This window comes from Schistocerca gregaria, chromosome X (assembly GCF_023897955.1).
Source record: "Schistocerca gregaria isolate iqSchGreg1 chromosome X, iqSchGreg1.2, whole genome shotgun sequence".
NCBI lineage: Eukaryota > Metazoa > Arthropoda > Insecta > Orthoptera > Acrididae > Schistocerca > Schistocerca gregaria.
The window spans coordinates 653,343,763-653,361,454 of record NC_064931.1 but is presented as its reverse complement, the minus strand read 5'-3'; the positions used below and the strand labels follow the sequence as shown (position 1 = coordinate 653,361,454).

At 40.6% G+C, this 17,692-nt stretch overlaps 1 protein-coding gene across 15 annotated transcripts in view; it reads right to left on the bottom strand.

The window, feature by feature from the left end:
• LOC126297568 (CLIP-associating protein 1-A) overlaps positions 1-17,692 on the bottom strand; it is a 322,153-nt gene that overhangs the window by 119,970 nt on the left and 184,491 nt on the right. For all 15 annotated transcript variants that reach the window (XM_049988512.1, XM_049988519.1, XM_049988524.1 and 12 more), the window contains one exon: positions 2,266-2,459. In XM_049988512.1, the coding sequence (XP_049844469.1) occupies positions 2,266-2,459 (194 nt within the window). The remainder of the gene's footprint in view (positions 1-2,265; positions 2,460-17,692) is intronic.

The window sequence follows — 17,692 nt, the reverse complement described above, 5'->3', positions numbered from 1 at the left end:
CATCCATCATCAAGCACACGACATGATCAAGTTCAGAAGTCTTCCATTCTCAACATACATAATACTTTCTCATTTGGTAACAAAAGACTAAAAGTCAACTGGGGTACAGCCTAATACAGGATTACCATGATTGAAGTTCCAGTTTCAAAATGCTGTAGAAAGAAAACCACTGCTCAGAATGACAGCAAATTTGAACAGCATATTAAAACGTGCTCCATCACAAGAATGGTGACTGCACCAGTAGCCCTGCAGAGAAACCAGCCACTTGAGGGTATGAAAAACTGAGATCTGATGGAAAAATTGAAAAACTGTTGGAAACCAACGAAGAGTTCAATACAGTTCAGAGATAAATATTTAAAACCAAAGAGCGACAACTGACAAGAAAGGTCTCTAATTGAAAAGGAAATGGCACATGCCTTTACCTTCACAGGTAGCAGTGCAACAGTTCTGCTCAGGTTCTGGAGAAAAATGGTTACACAATTCAAAAAGACAGATTCTTTTGAAGTGCAATGTGGCAGAGGGAGGAAAGCAGTTGATCCAATGTCTGTCAAAGACATAATTGCAACACAGCACAACAGATCAAGCAGTATTGTGCAAAAATCCTGCACATAGGGGAACCTCCCCAAACATTGGACACGCTTTGAGCAGTGTGTAAAATTCTACAAAACACCCTGCATTGCTCTCCATACATCATCACCCATGTTAAAGAGTTGCTTCCTGCTAACCTGCCAGCAAGACAAACCTTCAACAGCGTGGATGTGTTGGTAGAATCATTTTTATGCGAGATGGTACTCCTCTGCACATTGTAGTCAGTTAAGCAGCTGCTGCAGAGGAATTTCAGAAATGCTAGAATTATCAGCCATCATTTCCCTACAGTCTGACCATCCCAATCTTCTGATCTTAAACCGCGCAGTTTCTGTTGGTGGGATTATCTGAGAGGTGTTGTGTTCAGTGCTCGAATTCTGAATGTAGTTGAAATTAAGGCATGCAATGCGCAACATATTCTAAATGTCTCCCGAGACACTCCAATATGTTGTGGAACATGCTGTTTCTCAATTTCAACTCAGGGCAGAAAACAGTAGACAGCATATTGAACATGGCTTGTTTTGGTCTCATAACAATTAGAAACCAATGTCATTTTACTTTTGATGCAGTTTTTGGCCGCATGACAATTAAAAACTGATTTTTCCCATCCGATGTGGTACGACTTTGATATGGTGTTTTTTGTTGAGCGCCAAACTTATGCAGTCATGCACTTTGAACAGTATGGTTGGTGTAACATGCAGCTCAAACCACAGCTTTCACACTGCGATTCCATCTGTCATTTGTAGAATTTTCATGAACTGTGTGTGTGTGTGTGTGTGTGTGTGTGTGTGTGTGTGTGTGTGTGTAGTACACAGTTCAAACTTGGTATCATTCTGACCAGGGGTTCTCTTCCTACAGCATTTTGAAACTGAAACTTTAATTATGGACACCCTGTAGATTACACTAAAAGTAACTCAACGAAGGTTTTTTTTGTGCAAACAAATACAGTGTGTTTCACAGTTCTTATTACAGGCTTTTATAGGTTGCAAAAAGAACTTAGCAGATAAAGTTCTGATAAGAAGTCAATGACCGGACTGTACCATTCGAATGTCAAATAAGATTAAAGATTGAATCACTTTCAAATCTCCCAATTAGTGTTATGCACACTGCAGTGACAATGAGTTCTGACCTACATGCTCTATTAGAGCCCACTGCACCGGCAATGTTTCCAGTACTCATCATCAGTTCTTGTTTATGCGATGAAGGACGTGCTCTTCAAAGTCGAAGGTGGGTGCGACACATCCACAGAGAACCATAATTGACCCTCCTAGCAGTGATATAATAGTTTCTCACAGCCATTGTTGTAGTCAGATGAAAATGGTATGTGATGTCATAACTACAACAGGGACTGTCTTCTCAGTTTGTGTATGTGCGCGCCATGTAGAAGAAAATTTGAAAGTGATGTGATATTCAAACTTATTTTATATCCAAATGTTACATTTCAGGACACGGGTTCCCAATCAAAATTTTATCCACCAACCACTAGAAGCTAGTAACAGAAACTGTGAAACATAGTGAATATGAAAATTATAAAATAAACATTGATCTATGTAACTATTCCATTCTGTGGACACCTGGTCCCATCAAGATTACAGCTAAACTCAGCTGGTAAACACACAGCCAGAAATAAATATCTTCTGTATGCTATAAAAATATTAATGATAGTGTAGCTGATAGTACCTGCAACAGTTCGACCTCTTGGAAAGTCACTTCCAGCTGCCAGCCTACCTCCTCTTCCTCCTTGCTGGTCTACTACGTTGTTTGAATTTAACATTCCCATTTCAAGATTAAGAGCTTTCTTATGTGTGCTATCCAGTGAGTTTAATATCTGCTCAGCATTTTCATGAAAATGGACCCGGAAATGCCAGAAAGCCCTAAATACAAACAACAAAAGCAAACAATTATATACAAAGTACACAACACATGCAAAACATAAGAAGATACAGAACATAGATGTGCACGTAACTTACATGTACAGATACAACACTCATTTCACAGTGTGCATCACATTCTTTATCATGCACTAATAAATGAAGTTTACGTTACTCTTTACAAAGGGAGAAAAGAAAGGAAAACAACAAATAAAAACAGAAAATGCAGAAAGAAAGAATTAAAGCTGCCCAAAAAATAACAACAGAAACTGGGAATAATATTCTCTAATAATGAAAAACTGAAGCTGCAATGCTATAGTGAATAAATGAGTGATGTTCAGTAGAAAGTACTGAAAATCCTACAGATCAAGACAAAAGATATGTAACGGTATGTGCAATTCAGCTGAACATATTTCGAGTGGCTCATAATTCATGTTACACACTTCTAAAGATTGTAGAGGAAGCTTAGTAGATCAGGTTTACAAAGGAATCCACATCCGGAATCATCATCCAACGAAGCAACAGAGTATTTAAGTTATATGCGCCAGGGTTTTTAAATGTATGTATGTACATGGTGATTCCATGATGATGTTACAGGAGATGGATAAACACAATCTGAGGTAATGGTCCCTGTACCAAAAATGAATTAGTCGAAAGTTACAAATGAAAATTATTCTGATGACTCTGACTGTGGTATACATGTACCTGTACTGTTGTTGCTAAGATTGTAGGGTAAGCAACTTTCAGAGGTGGTAGTATAGACCAAGAAAAGAAAAATTGTCTAGTCAACATGGGCTCTAATATGCATAGCTGAGGATCTATGAGCACTTGTTCATCTTTGCTGTTGTGAAACACATCTCCTTCCCCAACATTGCAAAGGTAAAACAATTATGACAATTTGTTTCTCTCTTTCTTTATTTTTCCATCTATTTTATGTTTCCTGAGACAAAAATTTTATTGGAGAAAAACAGCCTTTTAAGAATGATGCAGAATGAAACCAGACTCAATCAAATGACTTACAGAGTAGGTGAAAGCATTATCCTCATTTATGTATTACCTCTTTTAGAAAAATATTTGAACCAATCTATATATTTAAAATAGTATACAATGAGTTACATAATGTTAGATGCATGCCAAATACAATCTGAGATTAATCATTAATACTCATCTTACTGTTATGACATATCCTAAGCATGATAACTTCGCCTAGTGTGTCATGAAATAACTAAATTACTGTTGCTGTGCATAGTTGCAGGATGAATAAATTAAGACAGCACAAATATAGTGCATCAGGAGAGTTTAACTATCATAGTAACCTCTGCAGTGGTTTGTTGCAGTTTAGCATTGACTAACCTTTTTTCTGGATTGGTTTTGGCTGTGACATGCCATCCAAAGTGAGATATTGTTGAGTCAAGAGGCACACTAGTCCATGCATAGCTACGGTTTCAACTGAACTGCCTAATGGCAAAATTATGTGTGTTACACAATGTAATATCACAGTGATTTGAGTCAAAGAGATATTTCCCATTATAGGCCTCACAACAAAAAATTAATGGAAAGGGCATAAAAATCAGATGAGAAATGTTAGTTCAGACATCCAGTGTAACTAGGAGGTTGCCCACTCTACACACAGTAGTAAGTATCTAGCAACTTTTCTGGGTGTCTTATAAACACATATCTGTTGGGTGGAACTATCTTACTAACAAGGGTGTGCTGGAAAGTGATGCCTCCAAATTTTTTATTCTGCTCTCAATACTAGATGAGGTATTACATGTCATGTATATTACTCAGTAGTTCCCGCTTCGCTGACAAAAACTGCAACCCTATGTCGCTAGAGGGCTCTGAATTGTAGTGCATAACAAAAGATTGTGTAACCTAACCGTGTACGTCAATACATGTGAAATCACATGCTGTAATCAAGTTTCGAACTCTAAGAGTTTGTCCATACATGAAGAACCATCTCCTTCAGTATGACAATGTCAGACCACAGATGAGTGCTGAGACATCTGCAGCAATTCAATACCTAGGGTTCACTATGATCAATCATCCTCTATGCACTCCTGACTTGTCTCATTCCATTATCATGTGGTTCCAAAACTTAAAAGAACATATTTGATAACTTCACTTTGATAGTGATGAAGCAGAGCAAGCAGAGGTGAGGTAGTGGATCTGTCAACAAAGTCAAACATTCTCATGGTGATGTCAACAAGCTTGTCTTTCGTTGGGAGAAATGTGTTCATCACCAGGGTGGCTACGTTAAGACATAAATATATAGACGTGAAGAATAAAGGTGTAGAATGTTAATCAAATTTGTTTTATTTAAAAACCTTTAAGAGTTAACACACACAAAAATCAGAGGCATTACTTTTCAGCACACCCTTGTAGTGATAATAATCAGAATACCACATAGATGTAGGCAACAATACATAGTGAAACTTCCTGGCAGATTAAAACTGTGTGCCCGACCGAGACTCGAACTCGGGACCTTTGCCTTTCGCGGGCAAGTGCTCTACCAAGTTTGGAAGGTAGGAGACGGATACTGGCAGAAGTAAAGCTGTGAGTACCGGACGTGAGTCGTGCTTCGGTAGCTCAGTTGGTAGAGCACTTGCCCGCGAAAGGCAAAGGTCCCGAGTTCGAGTCTCGGTCGGGCACACAGTTTTAATCTGCCAGGAAGTTTCATATCAGCGCACACTCCGCTGCAGAGTGAAAATCTCATTCTGGAACAATACATAGTATCTAAATTCTTAAATCAGTTATGTCCAAAATTAATTTCAATTGTCATGAGGACTTTTTATAAGGAAATTGAACACAAGGATTTCTTAAGGGTTTTATTAATGCTTAGATGTTGCAATACGAGAGGAAAAATTTACAGCAAACAGCTTTACAGACTGACGGACTTATTTTCGAATACATAAATTATCTGTATGAAAATACAATTTTCATTAGAGATGTGGTTGTGTTTGAGTATAATGACTTTTCTGGAGAATAGAAATCTACTCTGTAGGAATCAGCATGGGTTTCGAAAAACACGTTCGTGTGAAACCCAGCTCGCGCTATTCGTCCACGAGACTCAGAGGGCCATAGACACGGGTTCACAGGTAGATGACGTGTTTCTTGACTTCCGCAAGGCGTTCGATACAGTTCCCCACAGTCATTTAATGAACAAAGTAAGATCATATGGACCATCAGACCAATTGTGTGATTGGATTGAGGAGTTCATAGATAACAGAACGCAGCATGTCATTCTCAATGGAGAGAAGTCTTCCGAAGTAAGAGTGATTTCAGGTGTGCCGCAGGGGAGTGTCATAGGACCATTGCTATTCACAATACACATAAATGACCTGGTGGATGACATCGGAAGTTCACTGAGGCTTTTTGCGGATGATGCTGTGGTGTATCGAGAGGCTGTAACAATGGAAAATTGTACTGAAATGCAGGAGGATCTGCAGCGAATTGACGCATGGTGCAGGGAATGGCAATTGAATCTCAATGTAGACTAGTGTAATGTGCTGCGAATACATAGAAAGATAGAGCCCTTACCATTTAGCTACAACATAGCAGGTCAGCAACTGGAAGCAGTTAATTCCATAAATGATCTGGGAGTACGCATTAGGAGTGATTTAAAATGGAATGACCATATAAAGTTGATCGTCGGTAAAGCAGATGCCAGACTGAGTTTCATTGGAAGAATCCTAAGGAAATGCAATCCGAAAACAAAGGAAGTAGGTTACAGTATACTTGTTTGGCCACTACTTGAATACTGCTCAGCAGTGTGGGATCCGTACCGGATAGGGTTGATAGAAGAGATAGAGAAAATCCAACGGAGAGCAGCGCGCTTCGTTACAGGATCATTTAGTATTCGCGAAAGCTTTACGGAAATGATAGATAAACTCCAGTGGAAGACTCTGCAGTAGAGACGCTCAGTAGCTCGGTACGGGCTTTTGTTAAATTCTGAGAACATACCTTCACCGAAGAGTCAAGCAGTATATTGGTCCCTCCTACGTATATCTCGAGAAGAGACCATGAGGATAAAATCAGAGAGGTTAGAGCCCACACAGAAGCATATCGACAATCCTTCTTTCCGTGAACAATTTGAGACTGGAATAGAAGGGAGAACCGATAGAGGTACTTAGTGTACCCTCCGCCACACACCGTCAGGTGGCTTGCGGAGTATGGATGTAGATGTATATCAAAAACTTCTCAATAATAGCATGCTGACTGTCACAGAATACAACTCCAATGAAGCATTACTTGTATAATTCACTTTCACCTAAAGGAAATATAACAATAAGCAAAGGATAAGGATAAGGACAAGTAACTATGAGATTTCACACTAAGAGAATGTGACATGTTGACACTGTGTTCCTGACTGGGACTCATGTCCACATCTCTGCCATTCACGGGCAGCATGTTTCCAATTGCGCTACCTGAGCACACATCACACACTGGCATAAAGCTTTAATTTGCCACCATCTTCTTGGCATTCTCTTCCAAACTAAGCACAGGTTCTCTCATGATCTCATAGGATTAACACGTCCAGGAGGTATACTCAGAGAGCACATATGACAGTTCATAAAACACAGGCACCTGTGTTTGAGCTCCATTACAGCACACTATTTCGACTTAGCACATGCAATTAGAAAATTCAGTCCCAGATACATAACTCCAGAGGTTAACAGGAAACAAAAATCAAAACAGTTGAACGAGTTGAAGCCTACTACCCACAAATATCAGTACCATATCTTAATCACTGTATTACTTTGGTTTCATATTCATGGTTTGAGGGTTGTGATTTCTCTTCAGCTGCTCAATAAATACATGGCTGTGATGCAAAAATTTGATGAAAGTCTTTACAATCCTCACACCAACATGGGACATGGTGCATCACAAGAACATATGAGGACTGAGAGTGAAGCATCAGCAGCATGTGGCACCTGATTGAACCCGTTAAGGAAACTGTCTCAGCTTTCAGAAACAGTGAAAAGGCTCAACAGCACCCAGTTACTCCACTGACAAATCACCTTGGCAACTTTCTGTTAGGCACTGTTTTCTTTGAGAGGTAGAACCACATGGAAAAGCACCATATGAGAAAGGAGGAGCTCTGAACAATTCAATGTTTGGTGTAGATGAATACAGAAAATCTTAACATGTAACATTTATTTTAAGTCTGTTAAACTTGGAAATGGCTGGAGAGCTATAATGATTAATCAGTGAGAGCCTCTCCGTGAAGGGGTTCTTCAATCACACGGTACAAACACTACATCCCCTCTTAAATAGAATGTACACTGCCATAGCAACCAAATATGGAGAGTGCCTGTGTCATTAGCCATGGACAGCTGGTAAGTCAAATGTAAGGCTATATTCAGGGTAAATTTTGCAGAATGCCATGACAGTGTTATATTTCTACTAGGGATACTTTGCTCTAATGCATGATTTGACTTTGCTGGAAGGCCACTCAAGACTACAGTTAAGTGTGTAAGCAGTGTCTATGAGTCAGAACTATTGCCACTAATGTCTCGCCCAGTTGAACTATTGATTTCAAGTAATGTAACTCCCTCCCAGCATAAATATTGGCATTTCATCTCATACATGTGTGAGTCTCCTGGTGCCAACAATGCATCAGCCATGCAGTGTCTGGTAATGGAAAGTGCTACAGCGCTACTGCAAAATCTGCCTTCCTATGTTCAGTTTGTTTCAAATTAATATAAAATTACTGTTTAATGAAGTAGGAAGACAACAAATATTAAATGTGTGTACCACATCTCCAAGATGGTTGTTCCTGAAAAGGCCCACAATCAGATCTTCGGGTGGTCACTTACCGAAGAGAACTACACAATCAATCAAATCAAGATAGGAGGATGAAAATGGGAAGCATCCTTATTGAGGATTGCTGCAGGTAATGTGAAAACGATGAATAAGAAAGTTTGACAACATGAAGAGATAGAGAGACATTTTGTAAGTCTTGTAGGACTTAGTGAGGTTCAACAGGAAGGAGAACCTGAATGCTGAGAAGACAATTTATGAAGAATCAGAGGGAGGCAAATGGAGTTGGAGTTACATCAAAGAAACAGTTAAACATGGACATAGTTAGGGGTATTCAAATTAGTGACAGAGTGTTAACAGAGAAATTAAACAGTAACTTTGTGAATACATTGATTATTAAAGTCTACATGCCAACAAGAAATGCAAACGAAGAGGAAGTGGAAAAAGTATGTGAGCAGACTGGGGAAGCCTGTGAAGAAAATTGGAAAGGACAATTAACAACTGTAATGATGGGAGATTGGAATAGTATAGTGGGAAAGAGAAGGAGCAATATAGTTGGAGACAATGGGCTGGAAAAGACCAATGAAAGGAGTGGAAACCTAATAGGTTTAAGCAACATCAACAGGTAGCACCTGAAGAAGGCAACGAGTTCCGTGGCTGAAATATTGTGCCAGAGCGCCACAAACATCCGGCAGAAGACCCGATTATTCCACATGTCAAGGACTTGCCGGGAAACCCTGAAGAGTTACATCAGAAGACTCAACGGAGAGGAGATGTACCTTAAAATCAAGAAGCTAGATAAGCTTCGACAGAGGAAGGGGAGGATGCTGGGTTCTCTGTTTCCTTCTGAGATGCCGAGAGGGGGATGTAGTTCCTGTCTTCGCCAGGTTCAAGCATCATGTCAACACCAGAAGGGCGAACAGAATCAAACACCGTGCCAGCCTCGCACTGGTAAGAGAAAGAGTGTGTGACATGCACCACACCAAGACGTCATGTCCAGGGAGTTGCTGTATCTCCACCTTTCCATAGCAGCTACCCTGACCCGAGAAGACTGGGACCAGGTTGATGGTGCCTCCTGGTCCTTGGCTGAAAGCACCATGAGGAAATCAACAGCATGTCAACAGGCCAAGTTTGAGCGCCTTAACAAGAAGGTACAACAGGATGGGGACACACGGACAGTGGTCAACCTGAACGTTAAACAGCTCAAAGAGGCCACCTCAAAAGCACTCAACAAGGGCCTCAACTCTGCAGCAACTCCCAGAAGCATACCTGTTGCAGCCTTCATCAGTTCGGTTGAGCAAGTCGTCAACACACTACCTACCAACGTGTCTGATGAGATCCACAGGGAGACCTGCAGGGCACTCACCAGGATGAAGCCCTCCAAATCCAACATCTCGAGTGAGGAGAGGGTGGCACTCAGGCAGCTACGGGAGGATGAAAGCGTTGTAGTTCTGCCAGATGATAAGGGTAACTCCACGGTCATCTTAAACAAGTTAGAGTATGATAGGAAGGTGCAACAACTTCTGGAAGACACTGCTCAAAAACCACTAGATGGCGACCCTACTGAAAAGGTGGACAAGAAAACCCGGAAGTTGCTGAAGGAGACAGGTCTACCTGAACAGGTCATCAAGAAGCATCATCCCAGAGCACCTGTACCACCCAGCCTCTATAGACTCCCAAAGGTCTACAAGAAGGGGGTCCCTCTTTGACCAATTGTCAGTAACATCGGCGCAGTGACATACCTCACTGCACAATACCTGAAGAAGATATTGGCACCATATGTGGGCAAATGTGCACACCACATTCGGAACTCGGAGGACTTCCTACAACCGCTAAGGCAGCTACACACCGTGTATTCTGACATCATGGTCAGTTTTGATGTGGTGTTGCTCTTCACACGAGTGCCACTCACAGATTCACTCAAGATCATTGGAGATAAGTTCGATGGTGCCCTGCTCTACCTGTTCAAGCATGTACAGACCTCAACATATTTTCTTTACGGGGGTCAATTTTATGAGCAAACGGAAGGAGTGGCAATAGGCAGCCCTTTATCACCAGTGGTAGCCAACTTTTTCATGGAAAGGTACAAAGAGGAGGCACTTGCTTCAGCCACTTACCAACCCAAGTGCTTTCTTAGGTATGTCGATGACACTTTTGTCATTTGGCCCCATGCAGGGAGAAGCTAGACGACTTTTTGGAACATCTACATTTACGCCACCCAAGTATAAAATTTACTATGGAGCTAGAAAAGTATGGACAGCTCCCATTCTTGGATGTCCTGGTCAAGAGGAGGGCAGATGGCACTCTGGGGCACAGTGTGTATCGTAAGCCCACCCACACTGACTTATACCTTCAAGCCAGTAGCTGCCACCACCCCACACAGAAAAAGAGTCTTGAAAACATTAGTTCACAGGACTTGGGCTCTGTCAGATACGAAAAGTCTGGCCACAGAGATAGAACATCTACAGCTGGTGTTCAGCAGAAATGGATACTCCTCGACAGACATTCAAAGGGCACTTCGTGCTACCAGCCAACCACAGGGTGCGGAAGAGGAGCCAGAGGAGGCAAAGAAGGTGGCATACCTGCCATATGCTGGACCTATTTCTGCAAAGATCAGCAAAATTCTCTCAAAATACGATATAAAGAGTATCTTCTGTCCACCCTCCAAAACTGGGACAATGCTAGGGAGTGTGAAGGACAACCTGGAGCTACGTAAACCAGGCATATACAACATCCCGTGCCAGTGTGGAAAATCATACATTGGCCAGACAACCAGGACAGTGGACGTCAGGTGCAAAGAACACCAGAGGCACACCAGACTCGGACAGGCAACCAAATCTGCCATAGCGGAGCACTGTCTGGAGCTCGGTCACTCGATGGACTATAACAACACCAAAATAGTGACACAGACGTCAAGATTTTGGGACAGTGTCGTAAAGGAGGCCATTGAGATGAAGGTCACAGACAACCTAATAAACCAAGACAGCAGTTACCAGCTCAACTCAGCGTGGAGTCCGGCTCTGGAGCTTATCAGAGCCCAACGAAAGGAACCAAGAAACTCCTCAAGAAGTAGTAACACCACAGCAGGAGCAGCGCCAGACAGGCGCGGACGGAACACCCGATGCGAGATGGGCCTCAGACAGCTACCACAACTGCAAATGGTGGATGAGGCGGGCACTGACGTCCGTGGGAGCACCAGGGAAGTGCAAGCACCTCAGGAGCAGCGCCTAGCAGGCGCAGACCACGAACGGAACGCCAAACGCGGGTCCGGCCCCAGACAGCTGCCACGACCAAAGATGGTGGACGAGCCGGGCGCAGACGTCCGTGGGAGCACCAAGGAAGGGCCAAAACCTCAGGAGCAGCACCAGGCGGGCGCGGACAGCGAACACAACACCCAACACAGGACGGAACTCACGACAGCTGCCACAGATGGCGATCAAGTCGGGTGCGAACGTCCAAGGGAGCACCGGGGAAGAGAGAACAGATTACAGGCAGCACCAGGAGGGCGCAGTTGGCAGAGAGAGCACCCAGCGCCCTCTGGGTATAAATACTGGACAAGATCATCCAATACGGCAGTCTCAGGTAGCACCTGAAGAAGGCAACAAGTTACATGGCCGAAATATTGTGCCAGAGCGACACAAACATCCAGCAGTAGACCCGATTATTCCACATGTTAACATCAACAAAGATTATACACATGAAACGCTCCAGGTGATACTGCTAAATATAAAATAAACTTTGTCTTTATCACAGATTCAAAGACAAACACGGCAAAAACCTTTCCAGGTGCTGATGCTGATATGGAACATAATTTACTTGTAGCAGATATTATGACAAGATTAAAGCATATTAAAAAAGACTACAGATAAAGAAATGGGATGTTGGGAAACAAAAATGTGAACTTTTAAGAAAGAGTATACTGTAAGTCAAAAATAAATAGGAACATGTAAGGAAACCTGCAGAAGTCACTGAAGAGTGAAACATCAATAGAAATACATTTTGGAAGGAACAGAGATAGATACTGGAGAGGAGAAAAGAGCAAGAATTGAGAAAGAGTGGATAACAGTAAGTATGCTGCATATAATGGATAAGTGCGAGAATTGTTAAGATGACAATTTAGAAAGGCAGCAGGCAGTACAGAAAACTGAACAATGAAGTAAGAAAGTTAACTGACCAGGCTACAGAAGACTGTATGGGGAAACACTAGAGGAAATAGAATAATAAGAAAGGAAAGTAAACTGGAAGGAATGTAGAAAACAGTAGAATTCTTACCTAGAAGATAAGTAAGGAAAAAAGGCAAACAAGGAATGTTAAATAAACATAGGAAAAAGACAGTATGTACAGAAGGGGATAAGGAAGTTTGGATTAATTATGTGGGAGTTACATGGCATGCAGGCTGATTACACAATACTGGTTTTGGAAGATGAATGGAAACAAAATGAAGGTGACTGTGGTCCTAAGATATTGAATTGGAAATGGAGACAGAAATTCAGAAGCTCTGGGAAAACAAAGAATTGGGCTGTGAATAATACAATCTGAGGCAATTAAGTCTTTGGTCCAAATTCAATAACCAGATAGACTGAGATAGTAAACAGAATTTAGAAATTTGGCATCAAGATGTACTTAAGATCGTTCTAGTACATTTATCTAAAAAGTGTAATGCAAAACAATGCAAGTAAGGACTATAGGACAACTAATTTTATCAGTCATGTTACAAAGCCTATAAAAAGAGTTATACTGAGGAGAACTGAAAACAAAATTGAGAAAAATATTGTAGAAGACCAGACTGGGTTCAGAAAGGATAAACAAAAAAGAAATGTTATAGGCTGTCTGAGAATGATTGGAGAACGAATAATGGAAATCACCCAGGAGGTGTGTATTTGGCTCATCAAGTGGGAAGAGGCTTTCAATAGAGTAGTTGGAGAATTATGCTGAGAGTTTTAAAAGATGTCACTGGTAAGATAGAAAGTTAATAAAGGAGATGTATACAAAGCAAAAAGTAACAAAGACAGAAGAGACAAGCACTGTAAGGATCCTCACTAACACCAATGCTATTCAACATACATATATGGAGAAAATTGATAGTTAAGGCCACAGAGGATGCAAAAAGCATTGTAGTTGGAGGAGAAATGATAAATATTATAAAATACATGTCTAATCAAGCAGTACTGGCAGCATCAGAAAAGAAGCTACAGAAGAAGTTGAAGAGTATTCCTAAAAGGGGCAAGGAAGATGAAATGAGGATAAATAAAGGAAAGACAAAAGTGATGACAATAAGCAAGAAGGGAGCTCCAGTTAACATATTCCTAGACAGAAAAAAGGTAAAACAAGTAAAATCTTGATAAGTTTAATGACATGTAATAGAAGTCGTACAGAAGAAATGAGGAGGAGGATACCTATGGGAAAGAGAACATCTAAAACATGAAACACTTACTACCATCATCTAAAATAATGCCAGTGGAGCTGACGAAAAGATTTGCTAGATGTTATGTCTGTATTGCAGTGATATACAGCAGTGAATCACATACAGTTAAAAAGAAATAGGAAAGATACTGAAAAAGTTTTGAAATGTTGCCACGGAGAAGAGCGCTGAAAGTGAAGTGGACTGACAGACTTGAGAATGAAGAAGTAATGAAGAAAACATTGAAAGGAAGAAGATTATCAGAAGTGATCAAAAAAGAGAGAAAAGTCTTGGCTGGAGCATGTACTACTTAGGAATTGTGTGCAACAAAGACTTACAGAGGGAAAAATTGGAAGAATTGAGAGGAAGAGGTTGGAAGAAAATCAGCCTAATGTTTGACATCAGAAGAGGATGAACACACAAACAGTTGAAGGAAGATGCTCAGAACAGGACGCAATGAAGAGTCTCCAGTTGAGAACTGCTGAGAGATTGATGCAAAGAAGAAGAAGAAGAAGAAGAAGAAGAAGAAGAAGAAGAAGAAGAAGACCATGTCCAAGTGCAGCATAGTCGTATTAAGGGTGTTCTAGGTTGTAACAAGGTGGAATAGGCATGGGTGGAGAGTAGAAGTGGATGAAGATCATGCACTTTCCTCCATCACTGGTCTGCAAACTGAAGAGTGAACAGGTGTTTCCCCACTCCTCTACCCCACATCATCACAAGAAGCAATTGCAGGGTATTTCAAAAAGTTATACCAATCCTCCACAGCACACCTTATGAATCACTGGTGGTGCATTGTGTCAACAAGTCTGGTGATGTTCATGCCTAATTTGTCATAGCAAGGAGAAGTAGTGTAGCTTCAAGTCTCTTTGTACTAGAAGAATCTCCTATTTTCCAAAAAAAAAAAAGGGTAAGAGGAAGACATCGTTGAATGTGTGCATTTCAAAGAGGAAGTAGATGAAGGTGAAGCACCGAAACCCATTACAATCCTAGATTGTAATGCAACTAAATCAGATGTAGACACAGTGGACAAATTAGGCAAGACCTAGATTACAAACCTTTATGACAAGAAAATGAGCCATTGTGTTTTTTTTAACATTATTTTGTACATTAGTGTGCTCAACAGTTTCATAATTTGGTTGTACTTAAATCATGATTGGGAGAAAGGAACCAACTACGAAAGAAGAATTTCTTCTCAGTCAGAGAACATCTCTAGTACAGAAAACAGAAGTTAGTGCAGTCTTCCTCCTTTTTCTTCAGCACAAATGCAAACAGGGACAAAACATGGACGGTGCCCTCTATATGAATGTTCTGTCAACAGAGAACAGCCAGAAAAGTTCAGAAGATAGTTTTCCTTTGCCTATAAACAGGATACAGTGTTGCACTGTTTTAAAGGTAAGGACGTTTGAGATAAATGCCAAAGACAACATCTGAAGTGCTTACATACAGTTTTCCTTTTTTCAAGTCAGTAATGCTTCTTTTATGCCTGTTCGTTAAAAAAATATACCGCTTGTAAATTACTTGGGGTCAATATGAGCAAGTGGTACTCAATGAAAAGTGAACAGTGCTTGTCGTGGGGATGTTGCCATTCCCAGAAGAATGCTGCAGCTGCTGTACAAGATGACTAAGGATCAATGTCCACTATACAAGTGCAAAACAGCGTGCACAGGATTATGTAGAGTCTGTATGTATGTTTTTCTTGCATTAGTATTGTTAGTAACTCTTATCTGCACTCCATGTAGTGTTAACACTTCATAAACACCACTGGACACTGCATCACCAGTGATTCATACAGCACACTGCCGAGAGTTGGTATAACTTGTTAGACACCCTGTAGTTGCTTCTTGGAACGTAACGTAGTGGGGTAGATAAGACTGGGGAAACACCTGCTCACTCTTCAGTTTTCAGCCCTAGGACAGAGGAAAGTGCATGACCACAGTCCGCTGACTTAAGAGGAGTTAAAACAGAAAAAACAAATTTTTTCCACATTTTTTGTTTTTTATCTCATTATAAAATTTGCAAGTTTCCAAATAAAATGATGTATATATATATGTATCAATTATAAACTCACATAGCAAGGTGTTTTTAATATAATCTGCGCCGGTTGATAATGTTGAAATTGTTATGTGCATTACTTCAAGATCTAACAAAATCAGTAATTTTTATATACAAGGCTGTGGATTGCTGTGTTATAAAGGTTAAATTACATGTTTGTATTGTTAGCACTGTCAAAAACAGTATCATATTATTTCATAATATAAACAAGTGTTGTATGTTGAAGTGCTAATGTTTTTCTGAGGAAAAGTGATGAATAGGTTAGTAAATCCCTCAAAAAGTAAAGTATGACGCCAAAACGAAATGTTTTTAAGAAACGTGGGTATCAAGGTAATACATTTTCGAATAAAGGGAAACCACTGAGTTCAACATGTGGCGTGTGAAGTTACAGACAATGAAATATGGGCAAACTCATCAGTATCTAGAGAAACACCCATCAGTACTTCGAAAATTAAAATAAAATGTTGTGATACGCAGTTTTCTCAAAACTAAAGTGACGTAAATGGTAGATTAGGTTATATTCTGATAGATTTACACAACCTAACAAGGGTGTTAGGTGAATGAGTGCGTTGTAAAATATGTTGAGGAGCAGTTAGTTCACATGAAGACAGTGAGGTAACAAATGGACTAGCCAGGAACTTATCATTAATTGTGCCAGTTGTTAATACACTCATTCATTTTGGAATTCTGATAAGCATAAAGATAATTATTTTGAAGTAAATGTTAGGTGGTTTTATGGACTGAGAGCTATTGGCAAAGGACACACTGCAGTAGAAACAATGTGTGCCGTAATGAATATGCCATGCCCACCTTGTAAAATCGACAAGTATGTAGGATTTATTGGAGCTGCTGTGGAATCTGTTGCATGTGAGTCAATGAAGGGTGCTGGAAACAAAGCAGTTGAAATAAATGATAGTATGACTGCCATACCAGTAGCTTTTTATGGCACTTGGCAGAAGCTCAGCTACGGTTCTAAGAATTCTGTTGCTACAATGACCACTGTGGATACTGGAAAGGTAATAGATTTCCAGATTTTAACCAAACATTGTTATAAGTGTAAATCAGGGAATACAGAAGGGCATATCTGTGACAGAAATTATGAAGGCACAAGTGGTGGTATGGAGGGCTCTACAGATATTGAAATGATTAGTTGATCTGTGAATGAAAGGGGAGTGTGTTACACTAAATTCTTAGGCGATGGAGACTCAAAAGCATATAACAGTGTAGTAGCCGCTCAGCTGTATGGTGAAAAGATTATCACAAAACTGGAATGTGTTGGTCATGACCAGAAGAGCATGGGCACCAGGTCGAGGAAGTTGAAGCAAAGTTTGACAGACAAGAAAATTTCTGATGGTAAAATCATAAGACACAGGCTGACAGACCAAATGACTGATGAACTACAGCAGTATTATGGGATGCCTATTAAAAATAATACTGACGATTTGTTGAAAATGAAGTAGGCAGTATGGGCTACCTTCTTCCACAGACTGTCAACTGATGAAAAACAGGTATACCACCTTTGCCCTCCTGGATCTGATTCATGCTGCAATTACTACAATGCCCAATACTCAAACAGTTCATACAGCCACAAGCATTCCATTCAAGCAGCAGTCATGGATATCATAAGACCTATTTACAGACACCTGGCAAATCCTGACTAACTGAAGAAGTGTCTGGATGGTCAGATTCAAAATCCCAAAGAGTCGTTCAATAATCTTATGTTGACTCGCTTACAAAAAAATTTTTTTCTTGGAATTAAGACACTAAAGTGGGTCGACGGGTGGGTGGGGGTGGGTCAGTGATGCTGTTATTGCTTTTAACGATGGCAGCGTTGGTAGGACGAAAGTGCTACAGCATATGAGAATTAATCCTGGAGCAAACTGTGTGAGAGAACTTGAACGAATGGACAAGGTTCACATTGATAAAGCAGAGTATGCAGCACAGTTGGCCACAAAGGAGTCCAGAAGGAAGAAAAGAAGAAAAAACAAACTTGGAATAAGATGATGATGATGATGATGAT